At 47.7% G+C, this 18,453-nt stretch overlaps 1 protein-coding gene across 5 annotated transcripts in view; it reads right to left on the reverse strand.

Annotated features, from left to right (window-relative positions):
• ACACA (acetyl-CoA carboxylase alpha) overlaps nt 1-18,453 on the reverse strand; it is a 127,061-nt gene that overhangs the window by 58,544 nt on the left and 50,064 nt on the right. For 2 of the 5 annotated variants that reach the window (XM_027698757.1, XM_027698761.1), the window contains 9 exons: nt 17,440-17,553; nt 16,767-16,856; nt 16,195-16,313; nt 8,701-8,724; nt 5,951-6,094; nt 5,374-5,470; nt 3,943-4,050; nt 1,424-1,480; nt 1,093-1,137 (listed from right to left, as the gene is read on the reverse strand). In XM_027698757.1, coding sequence (XP_027554558.1) covers nt 1,093-1,137; nt 1,424-1,480; nt 3,943-4,050; nt 5,374-5,470; nt 5,951-6,094; nt 8,701-8,724; nt 16,195-16,313; nt 16,767-16,856; nt 17,440-17,553 — 798 coding nt within the window. The remainder of the gene's footprint in view (nt 1-1,092; nt 1,138-1,423; nt 1,481-3,942; nt 4,051-5,373; nt 5,471-5,950; nt 6,095-8,700; nt 8,725-16,194; nt 16,314-16,766; nt 16,857-17,439; nt 17,554-18,453) is intronic. The other 3 variants (XM_027698758.1, XM_027698759.1, XM_027698760.1) reach the window with 3 other exon arrangements.

Here is an 18,453-nt window from a genome sequence, read left to right on the forward strand (position 1 = left end):
AAAAACAAACCCAGGCCCAGGCCTGGCTAAGTTAATAGTTGGTCCAGTAATAAAGGGGATAGAATAGGAGACAGTAATAAAGACTGACACAGCAGATCCCAGAGGTGCTCCACAAACTTTGCAGACAGATGACACACCAGGCTGAGGAACCAGGAGCATCCCCACAGTCCATTGTGCTACATGGCAGGGCTGGGAAAACTTGGGAATGGCTCCTTTTGTTCTGTGCCTCCTTTTTGACTCTGACACGTCCCACAGTACTTACTCAGCTACTCATATTTTCTCATTCCCTAAACAACCATTCAGTTCTCTAAAACTTCCTTTTTCAAATCTAAAACCTGAATTTTCTTGCTTAAGAATCCAACTTCTGACCTAAGCTGTTCACTGATGCATCTCTACTGTATTGTGAGCAATTCCCATGTGGTGACACCCACATTGGTTCAAAAACTGGTTTTTTGCTGACTTACAGACTTACAGTTTTCCCTTCATGAAGCTTCCTAAGCCAAGTGTGTTGAGCACAGGATGGATTTCTTGCACTTTCAAGACTCCTGACAACTTCCAGCGTCGAAAAGTAGATACACAAGGGATAAAAATCTGTTTCATACCTCACATTGCCACCTTGAACAGGGCTAGACCAGCCCTGGCAAAGAAGTAATTCCAGCAGTGAGAGCATCAAACATTTCCTACCTCACTGGGGCACTCTGTGAAATTTAGCAAGTCCCTTTAGTTACTCCTTTAAGGGGTTTTAAAATCAGTAAGAAGCTGAAAGAAATCACCACCCTACATGAGAAACACAAAGATTTCAGTGACATTTGCACTTTAGAGTAGGAAACAGCACCGAAACACTTTGTTAGTGTGGCATCCTGAGCTCAGCCAGGCAACGAGAGAGACTCCAGCACCTGAACCCTCTGAATGCAACAGGGTAACACCTGGGTTAGCTGGCAGATGTCAAAATAAATACTTATGCACTTCACTCTGACCCCAGTGCTGGCATTAAATTTCTGGCTGAGATCCAAATGAGAAGCCCAGAGTCCCTTCCGTGTGTCCTGGCCTCACGTCAGGAACACCACCGTGCTCCAGGCCCTTTTTACTTACATGGAATCTCTGATCCACCTCATAGTTGACCTGTTTCCTGAAGTCCTTACAAACGAAACGCACGGGCATAGGGAGAAAAACAAAAGCAGCTAGCAATTAGGATTAAAATCAAAAATGAATTAATTCAAGAATACAAGAGGTGTTAAGATTGTTTAGAATCGTAAATTCATTTTCTCAAGCGAATTCATGGAAACCATCTCAAATTTTAGAGGGCAAAAACAGTGAAGAGAGAACTAAACACAGGTAATACAGCATTTAACACATCAGATGTCAATGGCATCATGAGCTAGAAATCAAAGAGTTCTGAGCATCATGAGAGATATTAAAATACCTTTTGTGCTACAAGGAAAGTCAGCCTCCGAATCCCGTGATCAATCAGGACTGATTTCTGTAAGAACAAGGATGGAATCAGGTGACTGGATTAGCAGAAACAGAACAGACAGAAAACTCCTCCATGAACTGGAAAAACTCCACAGATTCTCCTGTCTCTGTGCTGTGAGTTCCTCGTCCACCTCAGTCTCCTCACAGCAAGGATTTCCCACCTGATGATCCTCCAGCAGCACAAATACCCAAATCCATTAGACCTGAGCAGGCAAACAGCTAAATCCCAAGAACACAGAATTCCAGCTGAGCCTGACTAACCAGGAATGCAGAAGAGTCCTATCCAAGTCTTGCAGGAAACATCATTGCTCATTTGCCAAAGTAAGTCGGGGGTTTTTTTCCCCAAGATTACTTTTTGAAGGGAGCACAGTGTGGACACAGTAAAGTCATGGAAAATGATAGGAAATGATGGAAAAGGAGGTTTAAAGGAAATAACCCACAGAAACATGTAGCTCATACTTGACATTGGCACAGTAAGCACATGGACAGCCCAGATCAAGGACAGATCCAAGAAGGAGAGAGAGTTTTTATAAGGGCAGAGAGGGACAGGAAAAGGGGCAATGTGTTTAAACTGACAATGAGTAGGTTTAGGTTGGATATTGGGAAGAAACTCTTCCCTGTGAGGGTGGGGAGGCCCTGGTACAGGTTGCCCAGAGAAGCTGTGGCTGCCCCATCCCTGGAAGTGTCCAAGGCCAGGTTGGACGGGGCTTGGAGCAACCTGGGCTAGTGGAAGGTGTCCCTGCCCATGGCAGGGGGTGGAACTGGCTGACCTTTAAAGTCCCTTCCAACCCAAACCATCCCTGGATTCCAGGATTCTACAGTGCCAAGGTGTTACTTATTCTTCCCAAACAGGTGAAAGAACACCCGTTGTGTTGCTGCTCCCTCAAATCCCACTGAGCCCCATTCCAAAGGAGTGCTGCCACCAGCATTTGCCACACCACTGATCCTTTGAAGCTTTAAAATCTCGTAATTCTCCTCTTTTTAAAAACTTTTTCCCTTTCTCCTCCTTTTTCCAATTTAAAAGCGAAGAGCACAAAAAGAAACAAGAACTCTGCTGGAGCAGGAACAAACCAACCCCTCTCGGCACAGCCCGCGACGTTTCACTAAGGTTAAGCCCTCTGAAAATGAGCAGCAGCGACTGCATTCATGGCAAGGGGAAGAAAATAACTTTAATAATGCCATGATTTAAAAAGCAAAAATTGTTATTGCTTTTAAAATTCCACAAGTGGCAGACAATAACAGCAGAGCAACAGGATTCTGATTACATGGTAATAATGTGGGTCTCACAGCAAGGCCACAGCTATTACAGAGCGATTAGCCATCAGCACCTGGAGAAACTCCATTTCCACTGACTGCCTCAATCTCCTCCACAAGTCATTTACAAGTATATGATCCTAATTTCTATTAAAAAAACCACACACGACATGCTGGGACTAGAAGATTATTTGGACAATTTGGATCAACCTATTTGATAGTTTAATGTGGTTTGGGATTTTTTTTTTTATTATTTCTGATTTTTTTTTTTTTTATATTTTATTTCTTTCCTTTTATCCCCTCCCATAAAACGCCTGGAGCATGATCAAGCAGATGAGAAGCAGAACTAGTTTTAATTCTTAGGTTTGATTATTTCCCTTGCTTAAAGAGACAGGAAGCTGCAGAAGCCATGGGGATGCCAACCCCTCATTTCTGCAGGACATATTCCCACCTCCCACACTGGGAAGTCAGAAGTGATCCCATAACCATTGCAGGTACCACGAATCCCAGTCCCTGATGGGATATTCACCTCCACAAGCTGGTTGAGTTCTTCACACCAACCAGAAAAGCAGGGAGACACCAGAGAGGACACAAGGACACTGTCCTCAGGCCAGGTTGTCTCACAGCTGACCCAGCACTAAAATCTGGGACTCAAAAGTGCATCCCACACTTAGGAAGGAGCAACAGAACATCCCAAATCAACTCCACCCTGGGCCAGAAATATCCTGTGAAATGGATGCTCCAGCATGCCAACAAGGACAATAAATTTTAATTGCATTAAGACTATCATGCTACAGACATAAAGGATATTTTAATGTCACTTTCCATGGCTCTTACTCATACAACAACTTGACCACCAGGAAAAGGGATACAGCACTTTTCCAGACCATCTGGAGACAGTTAGTGAAGGTTGACCTGATGTGTTTGAAACCTTAAGGGTCTTTTATTCTTTCAAAAACTGAAGGGAATAACTCCTGACCTGAGGGATTAGAAAGAGAAACAATGGCCTGGTGGTTTCAGAAGGGTGCAGCTACATCCAGTCAAAGAAGTGGGAAGGTTTTAGATGGGATAAATTAAGGCTGTAACTGTTTTATCTGTTTGTTTTGAAAACAAACAAGAAAACCCCAAACCTATGTAACATACTGACTTCTCCTAAAGCAGACAGAATGTCCTGCACAGTCAGACAGACCCAGAGGGAGAATCAAGACAACTCACCTTGCTCTGTGTGAACTCCCTGAACATGACAGCCAGCGTGTCGTCGTCCACGTCGCTGTCTGTCTTGATGGCAACGTTGAGGATGTGGATGGGCTCCTCCCTGGCAGCCTGCAGGGGAAAGGAAATATTCCCCATAAATAAAGAGTTGACACAGCAGCACCTGAGAGTTCTCAGCAGAGGCTCCCTAAACCCAGCTCTAAAACAGAGGTGCCCTGGCGAAAACGACCCCAGAGGAGCACGTTGAAAAACAGGGAAAAAGTGTGAGGGAAATCCTTGACCAAGCAGCCTCATAAATCTGCAGCTTCACAGAAGTCAGAATTATCGTCCACCAACAGCCAAACAGGAGCTTCATTTGGAGAATGCAGGTCTGAGGGTCACCTCTGACCTGGGTAACCCCAGGGAGCTTCACTTGGCTGCAGACAGGACACAGGGTCAGGGCCTGTCTTTAAAGATGCAGCACAAGCAGGACATTGGAGGACTCTGGCATCAAGAGAAGTAACTAAATTAAGCAAATTGAAAGTGTAGGGGCAAAGCAATGTGACTTTTCATACATACAACAACATGAAATAAAGTGGAAGCATCAATTACAACAGAGCTCCAAGAAATTACAAATTTAGCTTTTAGGAGCCTGTGGTTAACTGGAAAAAACTGAGTGTGAACAGGAAATTACCTTGGTGAGGTGAGGGGAATGTAAAGAGAAGGATCTGAGGACATTAAGGTTGACACTAACATTCTGGAACAAGGTTACAGTGCTTACACACATCAGGATCAATGGATCAGCTGAAAACCAAGCCCTTTCTGGACACAGGCTGTGTTCCAACAGAGCTTCCCACTGTGGGGGGCAGGACAGAGCGTGGAGCAGCTCTGTCTCTAAGGGAAACTGGCCTTCTATCCCTATGGATTATAAACCCCCTGCTTCCTCTGCACCTGTTCTCCACACCAGTGCAAAAACTGAGGGGTTCCACTCAGCTCTTCCTCCTCAAAACAGTTCTCAGAGCGAGAACAGAAGGAAGAATCGGGATGTAATAATGTGACTGAGGGTGTAAGACAGAAAACACGGCAGGTCAGACTTAAGGCAGAGGCAGCTGAAGATGCATTTCGAGACCCTGATGCACAGAGAAGGTCTGGAAACCTAAGGGTGGGTCTGAACTCTCAGTTACACTGCTGTGGATCCAGTAATTCTGCTGAGGCTAAAAGCTATAAACTGAATTTACATGGAGAGTGAGAGACTGAGCTGCAGTTCTAGAACAGAGTTGGAAAATGAACCACCTACCTCCAGTCACCTGCTGTGGAACAAGCAAACAAATCACACACATAAATACATAAAGCTCCCAACCCCTGCTTTGCAGCTGGTGAAAGGCATCCAGCCTGCAGCCCCTGCATGCTCCTGCTTCCAGCCCAGAGCAAATTCCAGGGAAGAAACCACCCTACCTTGTCCTCATCGTAGAGGGAAGCGTGGCCAGCTTCGGGGAACGTGGGGCTCTGCGGGGGAGAGTCGCAGAAACAACCCATCACTTCATCAAAGATCCTGCAAAGGCACCACAGGGGGACCAGTCACAACACCCTGCTGCATCCAGCACTGACCCCCCAAATGCTGCTGCTGAGGGAGAGGGACAGCAAAGGGTTGTACTCAGAGGAAATTCCTCAAACCAACGCAGAGCTTGGATCGTCCAACATTTGACAGAGACCAGGCTGAGGGCTCTGCTGGGGGGTTTGCCCGCCCCAGAAGGTTGGAAGCAAAAAGAACATTTCCTCCCACACATATCCATGTGAACAGGAGCCTTTGGAAATGGTCTCCAATCAGCAGAAATCGGGGATGCTGATCCTCCTGGCTGCAAACTGCTCCTACAAGCAGCCTGAAACCGCAGTTATGGGCACTCAAAAGCAAACGAGCTCAGGACCCAGCTTAAACCTGACTCCAGACAAAGCAAAGACCGTGTCTCCAGCCCTCCCTGGGCCCAGGGTAGGAAGTTGGCCCCACAACCAGCCCTCCCCCTTCCCCACACACCTGACGAAGTCCTCGAAGGTGCGGAAGGAGACCATGCCCCCCATGCGCTGGCACGGCGGGGTGAAGGAGTTGTCCAGCAGCACGTCGCTCACACTGGCCACGTGGACCATCCCATAGTGGTTGAGGTTGGAGGAGAAGGACATTCTAAACAGCAATCCAACAAGGGCACAGTCAAGTAGGGACAGGGCAGGGAAGAACAGCACTGGAAGCAGAGCTGTGCCTGTTTATCCAGGACAACTGTTGGATTCCCCAGCATGCCAGCCCTGCCTCCTGCAGAGTCCCTGCCAGGCCTCTGGTGCCACTAATGCCCTTACCTGGATGTTGTCCCAATGTACAGGAACGCTTACAGTTAGCAAATAATGTTACAATCCCTTAAAACAGGCATTTCTCAAGGAGTTTCTTGAGATGACAAATGAATTCTGACTATGCAAAGCTGAACTTATTTTTCCTCCTGTCTATGTGTCTTGCTTTACAGGTGGAATATGAGATAAACAGCAACAATTCTAAGCTTTGACACTTGAAAGATTTAGTAAATTTTTACAAATTAACTTGAAGCACACCATGCTGTATTATCTTATTGATCCCATGATTTTCCTGATCACACTACAATTTACCCTCCTCAAATGCAGTGTGGTACAGTGACTTCTCCAAAATTTTCCACTGGATTGGGCAAAGTGGGGTTTTTCACAGTCTTATACCTGTATTCCTACCCTAAATAAAGCCCTGTGCCTTCTGCTTTATCTAATGACCAAATCATTGAATCCATAGTTGAATAAAATTGCTACTCCTCCTATTCATTTATTTTACTCAGTTTTGGTGGCAGGTGAGGAACACAAGCAGTTGGCCATGGATTTACCCCAAGGAGCAGGGAAGGAGCAGAGCTCCACAGTCACTGCTGCCCTGCTCACCCCTGAGATACACTGTGGAACAGCATCTCACACAGGACCAGTCCCTCATTTAGTGAGGGCCAATCCCTTATTTAATGAGGACTGGGACAGACTTCCACAGGCCCAGAGGAAGGCACTGAGCAGGACACTCCTCTTTCAAGCAGGATCTCTGCTCACTGAAGGCCAGGATTCCTCCTGGCAGAGGGCACGACCCTGAGTGGATTAAAGCATCACTAAGTTCTCACAGTTCAACTGCAGCACACACCAGCTGTGAGACAGTTTGTGTTATTTTGGGGTTTGGGCCATCACTATATTTTCAAGATTAATATTTCTGTTCAAGAAACGACTGGACGTGGCACTCGGTGCTCTGGTCTGGTTGACAAGGTGGGAATTGGTCAAAGGTTGGACTTCATGATCTTGAAAGGTCTTTTCCAACTGAAATTATTCTGTAATTTTAATGTTTTTTTAAAAGACCCACAATGACAAGGTCAAGACTAACAGAAGAAGTTTCTCACACAACTAAACAGACACCCTTTCTCTAGTGACCAGAACTGAGGTTTGCCTTCTCTGCAAGAATTATTTCTAATTTCTGAGCTATGCTGTAAACTCATCTGAATTCTCTGAAAGACTTCAACAGCTCCCTGCAACACGGTGAGAGCTCCAGGCCTGCTCTGAGGAGGAGCTGGCCCAGGGCAGAGCTCTGTGACACCCTCAGAGCCCCACATGGCCTTGCCTCACCCTCCCTGAGCCTGGGAACACATTCACCAAGGCAACTTCTGTCCTGCCCAGCTGCTCCCACAACAGGGGAAACAAAAAAACCAATAAATCAGGGAAGTGATTCAGCACAGCACATGGTGGCTCAGAGCTTGGGAAGTCAAAAGGAAGCTCAGCTGGTGTGTTGGATGAGGTGCCAGGGCCATCCACACACACCCAGGACCTCGCTGAGTGTGGCTGACACAGCTACTCACCAGCTTTACTGAGATTCCTTTCTTTCCACGTCCCAAAACCACTGTGATATGGCCCTAAGTATTGTGTTAACAAGCCTAAAGTATCATCAGTGTGATTAATAGCTCTCCATGCTTAAAGTCACTCTGTGTTTCCACAATTTATCTCTGATTAAGAGCAGTGAGACCTCCGAGCCCATTTTTACTATTTGTCCCTAAATAGGCTTGTAAGGAGTAATAAATAATAGGTATTCACATTTTGAAAGGGGGACATTTTTCAGGACATGCCTTGGTGTACATTTCTTACAACTAAAACAAAAACTACCACAGAACAGGAACCAAACAAAAAAAAGACAGCAGACGTTCTTCATGTATTATTGAAAACAAGAAATAACTTTTCAACTGAGACACGGGAGGAAAAATTAGCATCCAAACCACAACAAAACATGCTGTCAGCTGTTGGAGATGTAGATTCATCTATGGTGTGAGGGAGGTGAAACAGCCTCGACAGATTCTTAGCTACAGACAAGAAACCAGGGTAGCAACAGGTTGGGCTGGGAGGAACTGCCTGGGTCACTGTGATCCCCTGCCAGAGGGTCAACAGCTGGGAATCCAGTGCCAAAAGAGACCCTAAAACCAGCAGTTTGCTGTGTACCATACTGCAGATGAGCTGAGTCACCCAGCAAACTTAATTTCAAAGATTGCTGCATGCAGAGATTATTTTTTTCAAACGGTAAAGGAGAGCTGAAAACATGTTTTAGACAAAGGGAGAGGAGAAGGGAAGGAAAAGGAAGAGTTATGGTTGAGTTTCCCAAGTAAAGAGAAGGGGCACTACAACAAAACACGTTAAAACATTCAGGATTAGGCTACTTCTTTCTAGTCTGTCTTTTGAAATTTTAAAAGATGACAAGTACCGTACCTGTTTAGCGTGGGGATGTTCCCTCTGTAATCAAACAACCACAGTTAGTTACAGACTGGTTAGTGAAAGCCATAATAAAGAACCATCATCAAGCTGATGCAACAGACGAGCAACAACTTTACAATTGACTGACCCCCAATTTCTCAGCTTTCAGGGAGAATTTCACTGTCAGGGGCCCTGAGGAGGCACAACCACCCGACCTCGCTTGCCATGGGCAGGAGCCAGGCCATGCAGAAAACATGCAAATCCTAAAACACCCCAGGAAAACACAGTGGGCTTGCAAGGTGCCCCCAATGTTCTTATTCATCTTTTATCGTCCCCACTTCAAGCCCTCTGCACACACCGAGTCAGCTCCACAAAGCAGGACCAGGAGGGAGTTTGCGCTCCCTGACAGAACAGCAAAACAGCAGAGATGCAAAAAAAAAAAATGACCATCTCACACAGGAAAAATTGCAACAGGTTCAGGAAATCCAAGCCAAATCCTCCTTGCCAAAGCTCCAGGCTAAGCAGCAGCCCACGCACCGGCTCCCACAAGGCAGGAATAAAGCAAAGACACACAGCACCGGGCAGTAATTTGCATTTTCAGCGTTCAACACCAAAAAGAACAAGCTTAAGGCTAAAAAAGAACAAACTTCAGGAAAATTTTACCATTCCTTTTACAACATCAGTCCAACTCTCCACATATCTGCGTGCTGAGCAGGGCTTAGTGATGCACACAGGGCAGAGGGGAGTGAGGGGCACGTTTTCACAGCAGCAGAACAGCCCAGCCCACAGCAGGTACAGCCAGGAGAGCACAAGGTGGGGTATTGCTCCGTGCAAGATGGAAAAACCGGCATGCAAAACAATAAATTGGAAAAAAAAAAGAAATCCAGGCACACAGGAGGCTTGTGCAAAGAGATGAGCAAGCATGAAAAGATGGAGAGTTTGAGGAGCAAGTAACTGGACAATCCCCCTCCCCTTCACTGCAGGAACCTGTAGGAGATCAAACCACAGACTTTCTTGATATCCTTGACCATAGCAAGACCCCAAGTTACTGGGCATGAAGTCTTAGTATTTAATGACCAGTGTATCCCCATGGTCACACTGTTAAATATCTTGTCTGTCCCTGGTCCTGGTTTTGTCACAGCAGAGTCACGTTCACTACAGGGTGGGGTGTTGGGTGCATTACTGGTGGGGGCACAAAAACATCCCATAATCTCCTTAAGCCATACAGGAGGAAGTAAAAAAAAAATTACCTAAAAACATATCTCTTATGTTAAATAACACAAGAATTCAATTGAATTTGAGGCAGTGGAGAGGGACGTGGTGCTGCAGAGCCTGTGCTCAGGACCGAAGAGGCCAGAAGGCCTCGGGGGGTTGGGGCTATTTTTTGAGCTTGGCAAGTGGTGGGAAAGCTGCATGTGATCTACTTGAGTCGGAAAAAATAGTCTGGAGAGGACTGGCAGTTCCTACCCCCGGCAGGAACGCTCGTGTGGCCGTCCCTGGAATGCTTTCAGAAAGCAGGGAGAGGAAAAAACAGCCTAACAAATGTTCACTTCAGCCTCAGAAAGGGCACCCTGGTGCCATGCTCCGGGAACTGCCTCCAGCCACTCAGGACGGAGCTGAAGGGACTGTGGCAGGAATGGCCTGGAGGAAAACAGGAGATCCAGTGGCTGGAGATGGCAGAGAAAATGGAATAACAGGTTTCAAGCTGTGGGGCTGGCTTCATATCTACAGGTCTGTGGGGGCTTTTCCTAACAGGAGCTAAAGAAGGACATGGAACTGTTGGAGCAAGTCCAGAGGAGGCCACAAAGTTGCTGAAGGGGCTGGAGCACCTCCCCTCTGGAGACAGGCTGGGAGAGCTGGAGCTGTTCATCCTGGAGAAGAGAGGGTTGTGTGGAGAACTCAGAGCCCCTTCCAGGATCTGAAGGGGCTACAGGAGAGCTGGAGAGGGACCTTCATCAGGAACTGGAGTGACAGGACAAGGGGGAATGGGGTCAAATGCAAAGAGGGGAAATTTAGGTTGGATACTGGAAGGAATTCCTCCCTGTGAGGGTGGGGAGGCCCTGGCTCAGGCTGCCCAGAGAAGCTGTGGCTGCCCCATCCCTGGAAGTGTCCAAGGCCAGGTTGGAGGGGGCTTGGAGCAACCTGGGCTAGTGGAAGGTGTCCCTGCCCGTGGCAGGGGGTGGAACTGGATGGTCTTTAAGGTCCCCCCAAACCCAAACCATTCCATCCTTCTGTGTCAGAGCCCCCCGGCAGCCCTGGGGGTGACACAGGCACAGCAATGGGGCAGTGCTGGCCCTGCTCCCCTCAGCCCCCTCCCCAGAGCTGAGCCCAGGCTCACTCACCTGCTCACCCCACCAGCCCCAGCCCTTCTCCTCATCTCTCCTGAACTCCCAAAAAGACCCTTCTTGGCCGGGGATGCCGATCGCACCAAGGATCTGCTCCCCTCCAGTTCCAGCTCTGCTGTCACCATCACTCCTGCTCCCCCCCACCATGCACCTCCTGGAGAATCTCAATCTGGGTCTCCTTGCCCCCCTTTTCTTTCTTTTTCCCTATTTTTGTCTCAGACAGGAGCTCTCTCTCCCCCCAGACCACGGCCATGCACGCGAAGCACCGCGGGCGAGCTCCAGCTGCGAGCGAGTGCCAGCGCAGGGCAGAGCTTTTGAAATGAGGCAGCAAAGCAGAATCAGCTCAATAACCCACTTGTAGTTATTAACAGCAGTACCACAGGAGAAAGAGCAATTCCACTGGCTCTGACCAGTGCCATTCCTCTTATGTTTCTTCATTTCTGCTGAAGAATCTAACCAGAAGGCTGTGAAACATGCCTCAAACCACACATTTTGATTGGGTTTTTCCTCTCCCTCTTTCTTTCCTTATTCTTCTGCTCCCCCTGTGATTCAGCCAAGCTGAATCTGCTACTGAAGTCCAATTTGCATAAAATTATCGTCGTTCCATTCAGTTTGCTGCCCCTTCCACAGCCCCTTCTTTGCTCTGCTGGAAGATGTTGCCCTTTCCGAAGCAGGCAAAGCCAAGGGAACGGCAGCACATTACTGCTGCCTGCTGCCTAATTAACATCAAACCTCAGCACGGAGCTGCAGGGATTTACAGGTGTCCTGGAATCATTTTTCCCCTCCTCCCTCCCAATGCAAACCAGTCTCTCACAACAAGGAGGAGACCTCGGGCTGATACCCCAGGAGTTATCCCTCTGGGGCTCTGGGTACAGCTGGTTCACTCCTGGCATCCAAAGACTGATGCAAGAGGCTGTTGTAGCAACTAGCCCACAGAAAATGCTCCCATTTTGTCAGAAATTCAAATATCATGGGTATATAATTGTAAAATTATAGCAGGAAGGAACTCACACACACTGCTTTAAAGCATAAGGAAGTTCTGGGTTCTTAAAAAAGCACTGTTTGGGAAACAGAGGTATTTAATCTGGCTTTCAGCCTTCCAAATGGTTTCTACCTGTAAGTTAAGGAAGAGGCTGACAAAAAGGAACAACTAAAATACCCCATAGATGATAAAACATCAAGAGACAGCAAAGGAGAGATCATGCACAACGCTTAAGCCTTGAAATCAGCAACATCCAAGTCCAAGGAGGGTGACAACAAACATCCACAAGCACAGAGAGAGGAGATTCTGGGCAACACCAAGCACATGCTGGTTGAGACATTTATACTGATGGAGATACCCTTGGACAGGGCTCGGAGCAACCTGGACTAGTGGAAGCTGTCCCTGCCCATGGCACAGGGTTGGAACAAGATGGTCTTTAAGGTCTCTTCCAACCCAGGCCATTCTCTGGTGTGCTGGTGTGAGACATCTTGTTTATCAAGTTTCCAAAGTAAAACGTGTTTTAAAGCTAAGCAAGCCCATTATCAAAACCTGAAGTCTTCATCTGCAGTGCTAAAACCTTCCTTACTTCCTCCTTCCAATGGCACATCCTGATCCAGTTCCCTCAGGGCACCTCAAGGCCAAGAGTGGCAGCTGGGGGTGGCACGTGGGACAAAGGGAAGGTGTGGGCTCAGTGCCCACAGGGATTGGGAAGGCATGGCTGAGGCACCAGGGAGCAAAACTGGCTGGGTTATACTTCAGTTTCCTTTGGGGCTCAACAGATCAGAAGGCAGAGCCCTGTGGCATCACTGCCATACCCCAAAAATAAAGGTATATCCAGCACCTCTAAGTCACCTTGTCAGCACCTGCCTTAGCATCTGACACAGGGAACACATCCACCCCGGAGAAAAACAGGGATCTGCTTTGTGGGAACACGTTTACCTCCGAGTTCTTCCCCTCTGATCCTCCAGGATCTGCTGCTGGGGAAGGAGAGATCAAGGGAGCAGCTGAACACCCTGGTTGGGGGAACATGGGGAGCTGGAGAAAAGGGGATGTTCTGGGAGGAGCAGAGCAGCTCCAAGAGCTGGCTAAAGCAGACAATGTTCCAGTTTAATTTAAACCTTACAGCTTCAGACATAAGAAAGGCTGTTGGAAAGCAGGAGAGGAGAAGGGATTAGAAGAAAACACTTTTGTTGAGAAAGCACTATAATTCCCTCTCCTCGACACACAATGTTTCTTTGAACAGAAGATTTTAAGCTAAGATTAGGCAAGGCCTGTTTCGTGTGCTGAACACCTCAGAAAGGCCTTTCAGTGTCTGTCACCTGGGCTGCCACCCTCACAAAGGCAGCTGAACTCTCTGAACACCAGTCAATATTCCACTCGCTTCCCATCTCAGCAGGGCAGGCAGAACAAGAGGGAAGCAGAGAACAGCTCCGAACAGGGCTCATTTCTTCCTCCCATCTTTTCTCCCCAGGACTCTGGCTGGCTCAGAGAGGCAGGTTATGCCAAGGCAAGAGCTCTGCACAACAGCAGTTGGTTTTTTGCAGTACCCTCTGCAGCGTGGAGCCATTGGCATCCCGGAGATCCCCTTGGATCGCCCGCTCCAGATTGGATTTCTGCAGCCGCTCTGCCTGGAGAGGGCTCACAAACTCCATTTGCTGCCAGATGGTGACACTGCACTGCTCATCTGCCCACAGTGGGCAGAAGGAATGCTGCTTGGATCTGGGAAGCCCTCTGTGATTTCCATTAGAAGCTGTTTTTCTCCCTAGGACTCTCCCTCACCGGTGGATTATTACAATAGGATGTTTTTCTTTTAAACAAATAATTCCCCAAACAGTTTCTGCCCACAAAACCCACCAGGAGCAGGTTGCATTTCAGTGACTTTGTCAGCAGATTTAACACTTTTTCTGTCCTCTCTGCTCCCATTTAAAGCTTTCCTGTGGGCAGCTGATGGAAATCTTTCCATGGGCAAAAACACAAAGTCTGAGTCCAAGCTGTGATCAGGCGGCTCAGAAGTAGTGACTGGGACTGTTTCTGTCACAATTAAGTAAAGCCACAGCTGGGTTAAATACCAATAAAAAAAGAATTTAAATATAAATTCATAAATTTAATTAGAATTTAAACCATTATCAGTTTGCCATTTTCTCTACATGAACATTTGCTTCAGTAAAATTCGAGCTCTCAGAGGTTCACAGAAATCTGACACAAAAGGGACCAGGGTTTAAAAATATCTAATAAAGTGCTGAAAAATGTGTGGCATCATACAACACCATTTCCAAATGTGAGTGCTCTCTTAAGGGCTCTGTGATATCTGCTCCTGGTTCACCTGCCCTGCAGAGCCTCAAGGGGCATTTTGGGATATTTTGGCTTTGGGGTTTGCCCTTGGAATGTATTTTTAGCTTTTCAGTCTAAAAGTTCGTGCCACAAGGATACAGCAAAGCACGTGATGAACACAGAACATGGTCAAAAACAACAAAAAAGACTTAAGCAGGACAATGTCAGAATTTTGGGATTCCTGTGTCTTGGGTTTAACACCAGGGATGCCTTCAGAGCTCCTTAAATGCCACCCTCAGCCCCTGGGCACCCTGTGCTTCACCCTGGGCACACAACAGCCAGGCCAGAGGGGGAGCAAGAAGCTGCATCAAGCACCAGGAGCCAGAATCATCACTGGCAGGTGGAGGCACCTGAAAGGAGCAGAACCTGCCTGTTCAGGTGGTGAACAGGCCCCTGAACCTGCTTCCCTCTGCGCAAGGGCTGCGATGCCTTTGTCCCCCATCAGCAGCACCGATGGCTGGGGAGCAGAACTGAGCTCAGAACATGGTCCCAGCCCGTTCAGTGCAAGGGGAGAGGAGGTTGGAGGACAAAGAGCTGTTCCTGGAGCAGGAACAGTTCTCTCCCAGCTGACCTTGTCCAACTAAGCATGTGCACAGTGAGCAGTGGGCAGCATGGGCAGGCCAAAAATCCCCAAGCAGCAAAGGCAGCTGATGCCAGCAGAGAAGAGATGGAGAAAGAACGAGGGGGGAAGAGAGCATTATAAAGGGGTACTAAAAATAGTATGCAATCATTGACAAATATTCCAGAAATGTAGGAACCAGATGAGCCCAAACTCATGTCCTGCCTGCAGCAGGAGTGGCTGGTTGGGGACAGCCATTCATTTCCAGCAAACCAGCTCCTGAAAACCATTTCATGAAAGGTACTGATGGGTTCCCAGCGAAGCGAGACCGGACCCCACCAAAAATAAAATCAGGAAAAAGATGCTCGGAAACAAAGGAGGGGAAAGAGCAGCGGTGCAGGAGCAGCACAGACCAACAGTGGCACCCGGTGGCCGCGGGGCCTCACTGCGGCCAGCACAGCCAAACGTCAAATATCAGCTAAAACACCCTCCTGAGTGAGAAAACACAGCGACTGACTGACCTGGCAGATGCTGGAGAAGCAACCTGGTCTAGTGGAAGGTTCCCTGCCCATGGAACAAGATGATCTTTAAGGTCCTTTCAACCCAAACCACTCCATGATTCAATGATTTGATTATTCTGTAAGCTCTGATAAGTGAGTTTGTTTGGTTTTCTTTTTTTAAATGCACGAGAGATGCCACCCTTCTCTAGACAGGGCAGCAAGAGCTGATGCTTTTGGCTGCAGCCACGAGAAATGCAAAATATTGAACTAAAAACCAAACTATGTCAATTCCAGCGTTTTATATAAAACACTCAAACGTGCATCTTGGTCTGCTCCAAAAAAAACACCTGCTCCAAAAGATGTCACCTTATCCAGCAAAGCCAAGGGGGAAAGTAGAGCCAACACAAACAGAAAGGGGCTGGCAGGAAGGGGACAGAGGCTGTTTGACTGTTCTGTATCAAAGTTCTTGAGTAACTGATTATTGTGTCTGGAATTGTATCTTTTGGAAGGCTTGGGATTCAGCCAGGACTGATGTTCTGGAGATAAGTTACTGCCCAAGCTGAAGTTAAAATACATGAAAACTGTATCATATTTAAATGAATCCAAACTGCACAAACTACAACCCCCAAGCTCCTGAAGTTTTAAACAACTCAGGAGAAGGAACTGGGTAAAGAAATTAATGCATGTTTGAGGCACTGGGGCTCTCCCTTTCTCCACCCATCCTATTGCAAGTTATCTTTGCCGAGGCAGGATGAGCTCCAGCTCCAAAGGCACCCGAAGCCGGGATCTGACCTGTTGGGGTGGGATGTGGGCAGCATGAACTGGAACTCCACCACGCAGGTGTTGTCCTTCAGCTGGCGGTGCTGGACACTGTTCAGCTCGTAGGCAATGTAGGCCCTCCTGACATACACCTGGGGACAGAGAGGCTGCATCAGCTCCACAGGGCTGGGGAAGCAGAGGGAGGAGGCAAACAACACACCAGAGGCTTCAAAAAATATTAAAAACCAAACAGGTGCCTCCAAATGAGTACCTAGATAGAACCCTAATTTTCACTGGGAATTTGAAGTTGTTCTTTTGAGGGTGGCCAGTCTGGCAGGACAGAATAATCAGGATTATGACCCCATTCTCTAAGAGCAGCTTCACTTCTTCTTTCAACCACCTCAGATCTCTTCACAAATAGATAGGTTGAATTTGAAATTTCAGTCAGTTATGAACATTAATGCTGTTAAATGCCAGACTCCAAGTGTGCCCCATTCCACACAACCTACAGCTCTCTTGATCTTGCAGGGTAACAGTGCTCAAAACCAACCAAACCCACAGAAAAATTACAAATACTCATTTTTTTTCAACGGGAATAAACTTACCTCCAAAGCTGCCATTCTTACCACCTGGTTCGTGTGGTAGAAGAAGTTGGGGAGCACATCAAAGATGGATGTTTCGGATAAAATGAGTTTCTGGAAGAGATCACATTAGGCAGGGATTTAAAAGAGACCCATCTTGCGAATGGGGCCAGGTAAAAAAAAGGAAAAAAACCCAAATCAAGTCTGACTAGCTCTGATTTCTAAGCTTTTCCCATTGTTCATCAGGCATGATGAACTTTTTATATTAAATCAGAGAATATCTGAAGTTGGAAAGGACTCATGAGGATCACTGAGCTCCTCACAGGACCACCCAACACTAAACCACACGACGAGGAGCGACATCCAGAAGCTCCTTGAGCTCTGGGCCATGACCACATCCCCTTTTCCTAATGTCCAATCTGAACTTCCCCTGGCACAGCTTCACTCCATTTCCTCGTGCCTGGTGACCAGAGAGAGGAGATCAGCACCTCTCCTCTGCTGTCCCCTGCGAGGGAGGTGTGGACTGTCAAGAGGTGACTCCGATACCGGCGGAGGAATGAAAGCAAAACGGGGCAAAAGCTGGAAACCAGACCAACACAATTTAAAGCCACAAGGACCTCGGGACTAGAGGTGAGATTTATTACAGAAACATGAAGAGAAGAAAGCAGGGGAAGGAGGAGAGGAGCGTGGCAGGTACCTGCAGGTTCTCGATGCAGAACTGGTGCCCGTACATGTCGATGGCCGACAGGAAGATGGACTCGACCTGGTTGTGCCGCAGCTCGTAGGAGGGCAGGTGGGAAGCAATGAGGACCTGGAAAACCACAAACACCAGGAGTGTCAGGGAGAGGAGCCACGCTGGGCCACGGGCGGGGGGGTTCCATCCCTGAGCCTGGGAATTCTGGGAATTCCGTGGCCACCTGGGTGATGCCGCAAACTCCCTCCCCTCCCCAGCCTCATTTGTTTATCCGCTCTGCTTGTATCATTGGCAATTCCCCACAGAGAAAAGGAACAGCTTCAATCAAGTTCCATCAGTGCATGTGATTTAGCAGTGCAGAGCAGTCCTGGGGATTGCCGGGCCGGCTGTTAATTGGGAAGCAGAGCTGGCAGGGAGCAGCTGTGGGAAGGCCCACGCAGAGCTCTGGAGCAGGGGAGACAACAGACACCAGTGCCAGGTATTAAATACCCAACATGAAGGATGCAGAGATGGAAAAGGGAAGCAGCTTGCAGGGAAAATGAAGTGAAAGAGCAGCACGAGGACTGCAGCACCCTCCCCAGTTGCTGCGGGAGAGGTTCAATAACGGAACGGTTCAAGGACACAAACACAACCCTGAAGGAAACAGAAGGTCACTGAGCAGCTTCAAACACCCCGTTCATTTTGAGTAGTCAAGCTAAGAAATGAAAGGAGAGATCTCCAAAGTGTCAGCTTTCCTGATTTAGACTTTTAGGCTGGAGATAGGGACTGTGGGGTGAGAGAAGTGATCAGACTCCGGGGTCAGCGTTACCACGAAACCACTGTGCCCTCTCACCCCTTCCTGCAACAGAGGAAGAGTTAAACCAAACTGCTAAAGAAGAAGCTCACAGCAATATCTGTGTGGCCACATAACATTTAAATTGGTTCTGCACTAGACTCTCAGAACTGACAGTACCAAGAGTTTTCCCAATTATTTTCATGTTAAAACAGAATTGACAAAACGCAACTCAAAAGCCGGAA

This window comes from Neopelma chrysocephalum, unplaced genomic scaffold (assembly GCF_003984885.1).
Source record: "Neopelma chrysocephalum unplaced genomic scaffold, ASM398488v2 Primary Assembly neopelma1_132, whole genome shotgun sequence".
NCBI lineage: Eukaryota > Metazoa > Chordata > Aves > Passeriformes > Pipridae > Neopelma > Neopelma chrysocephalum.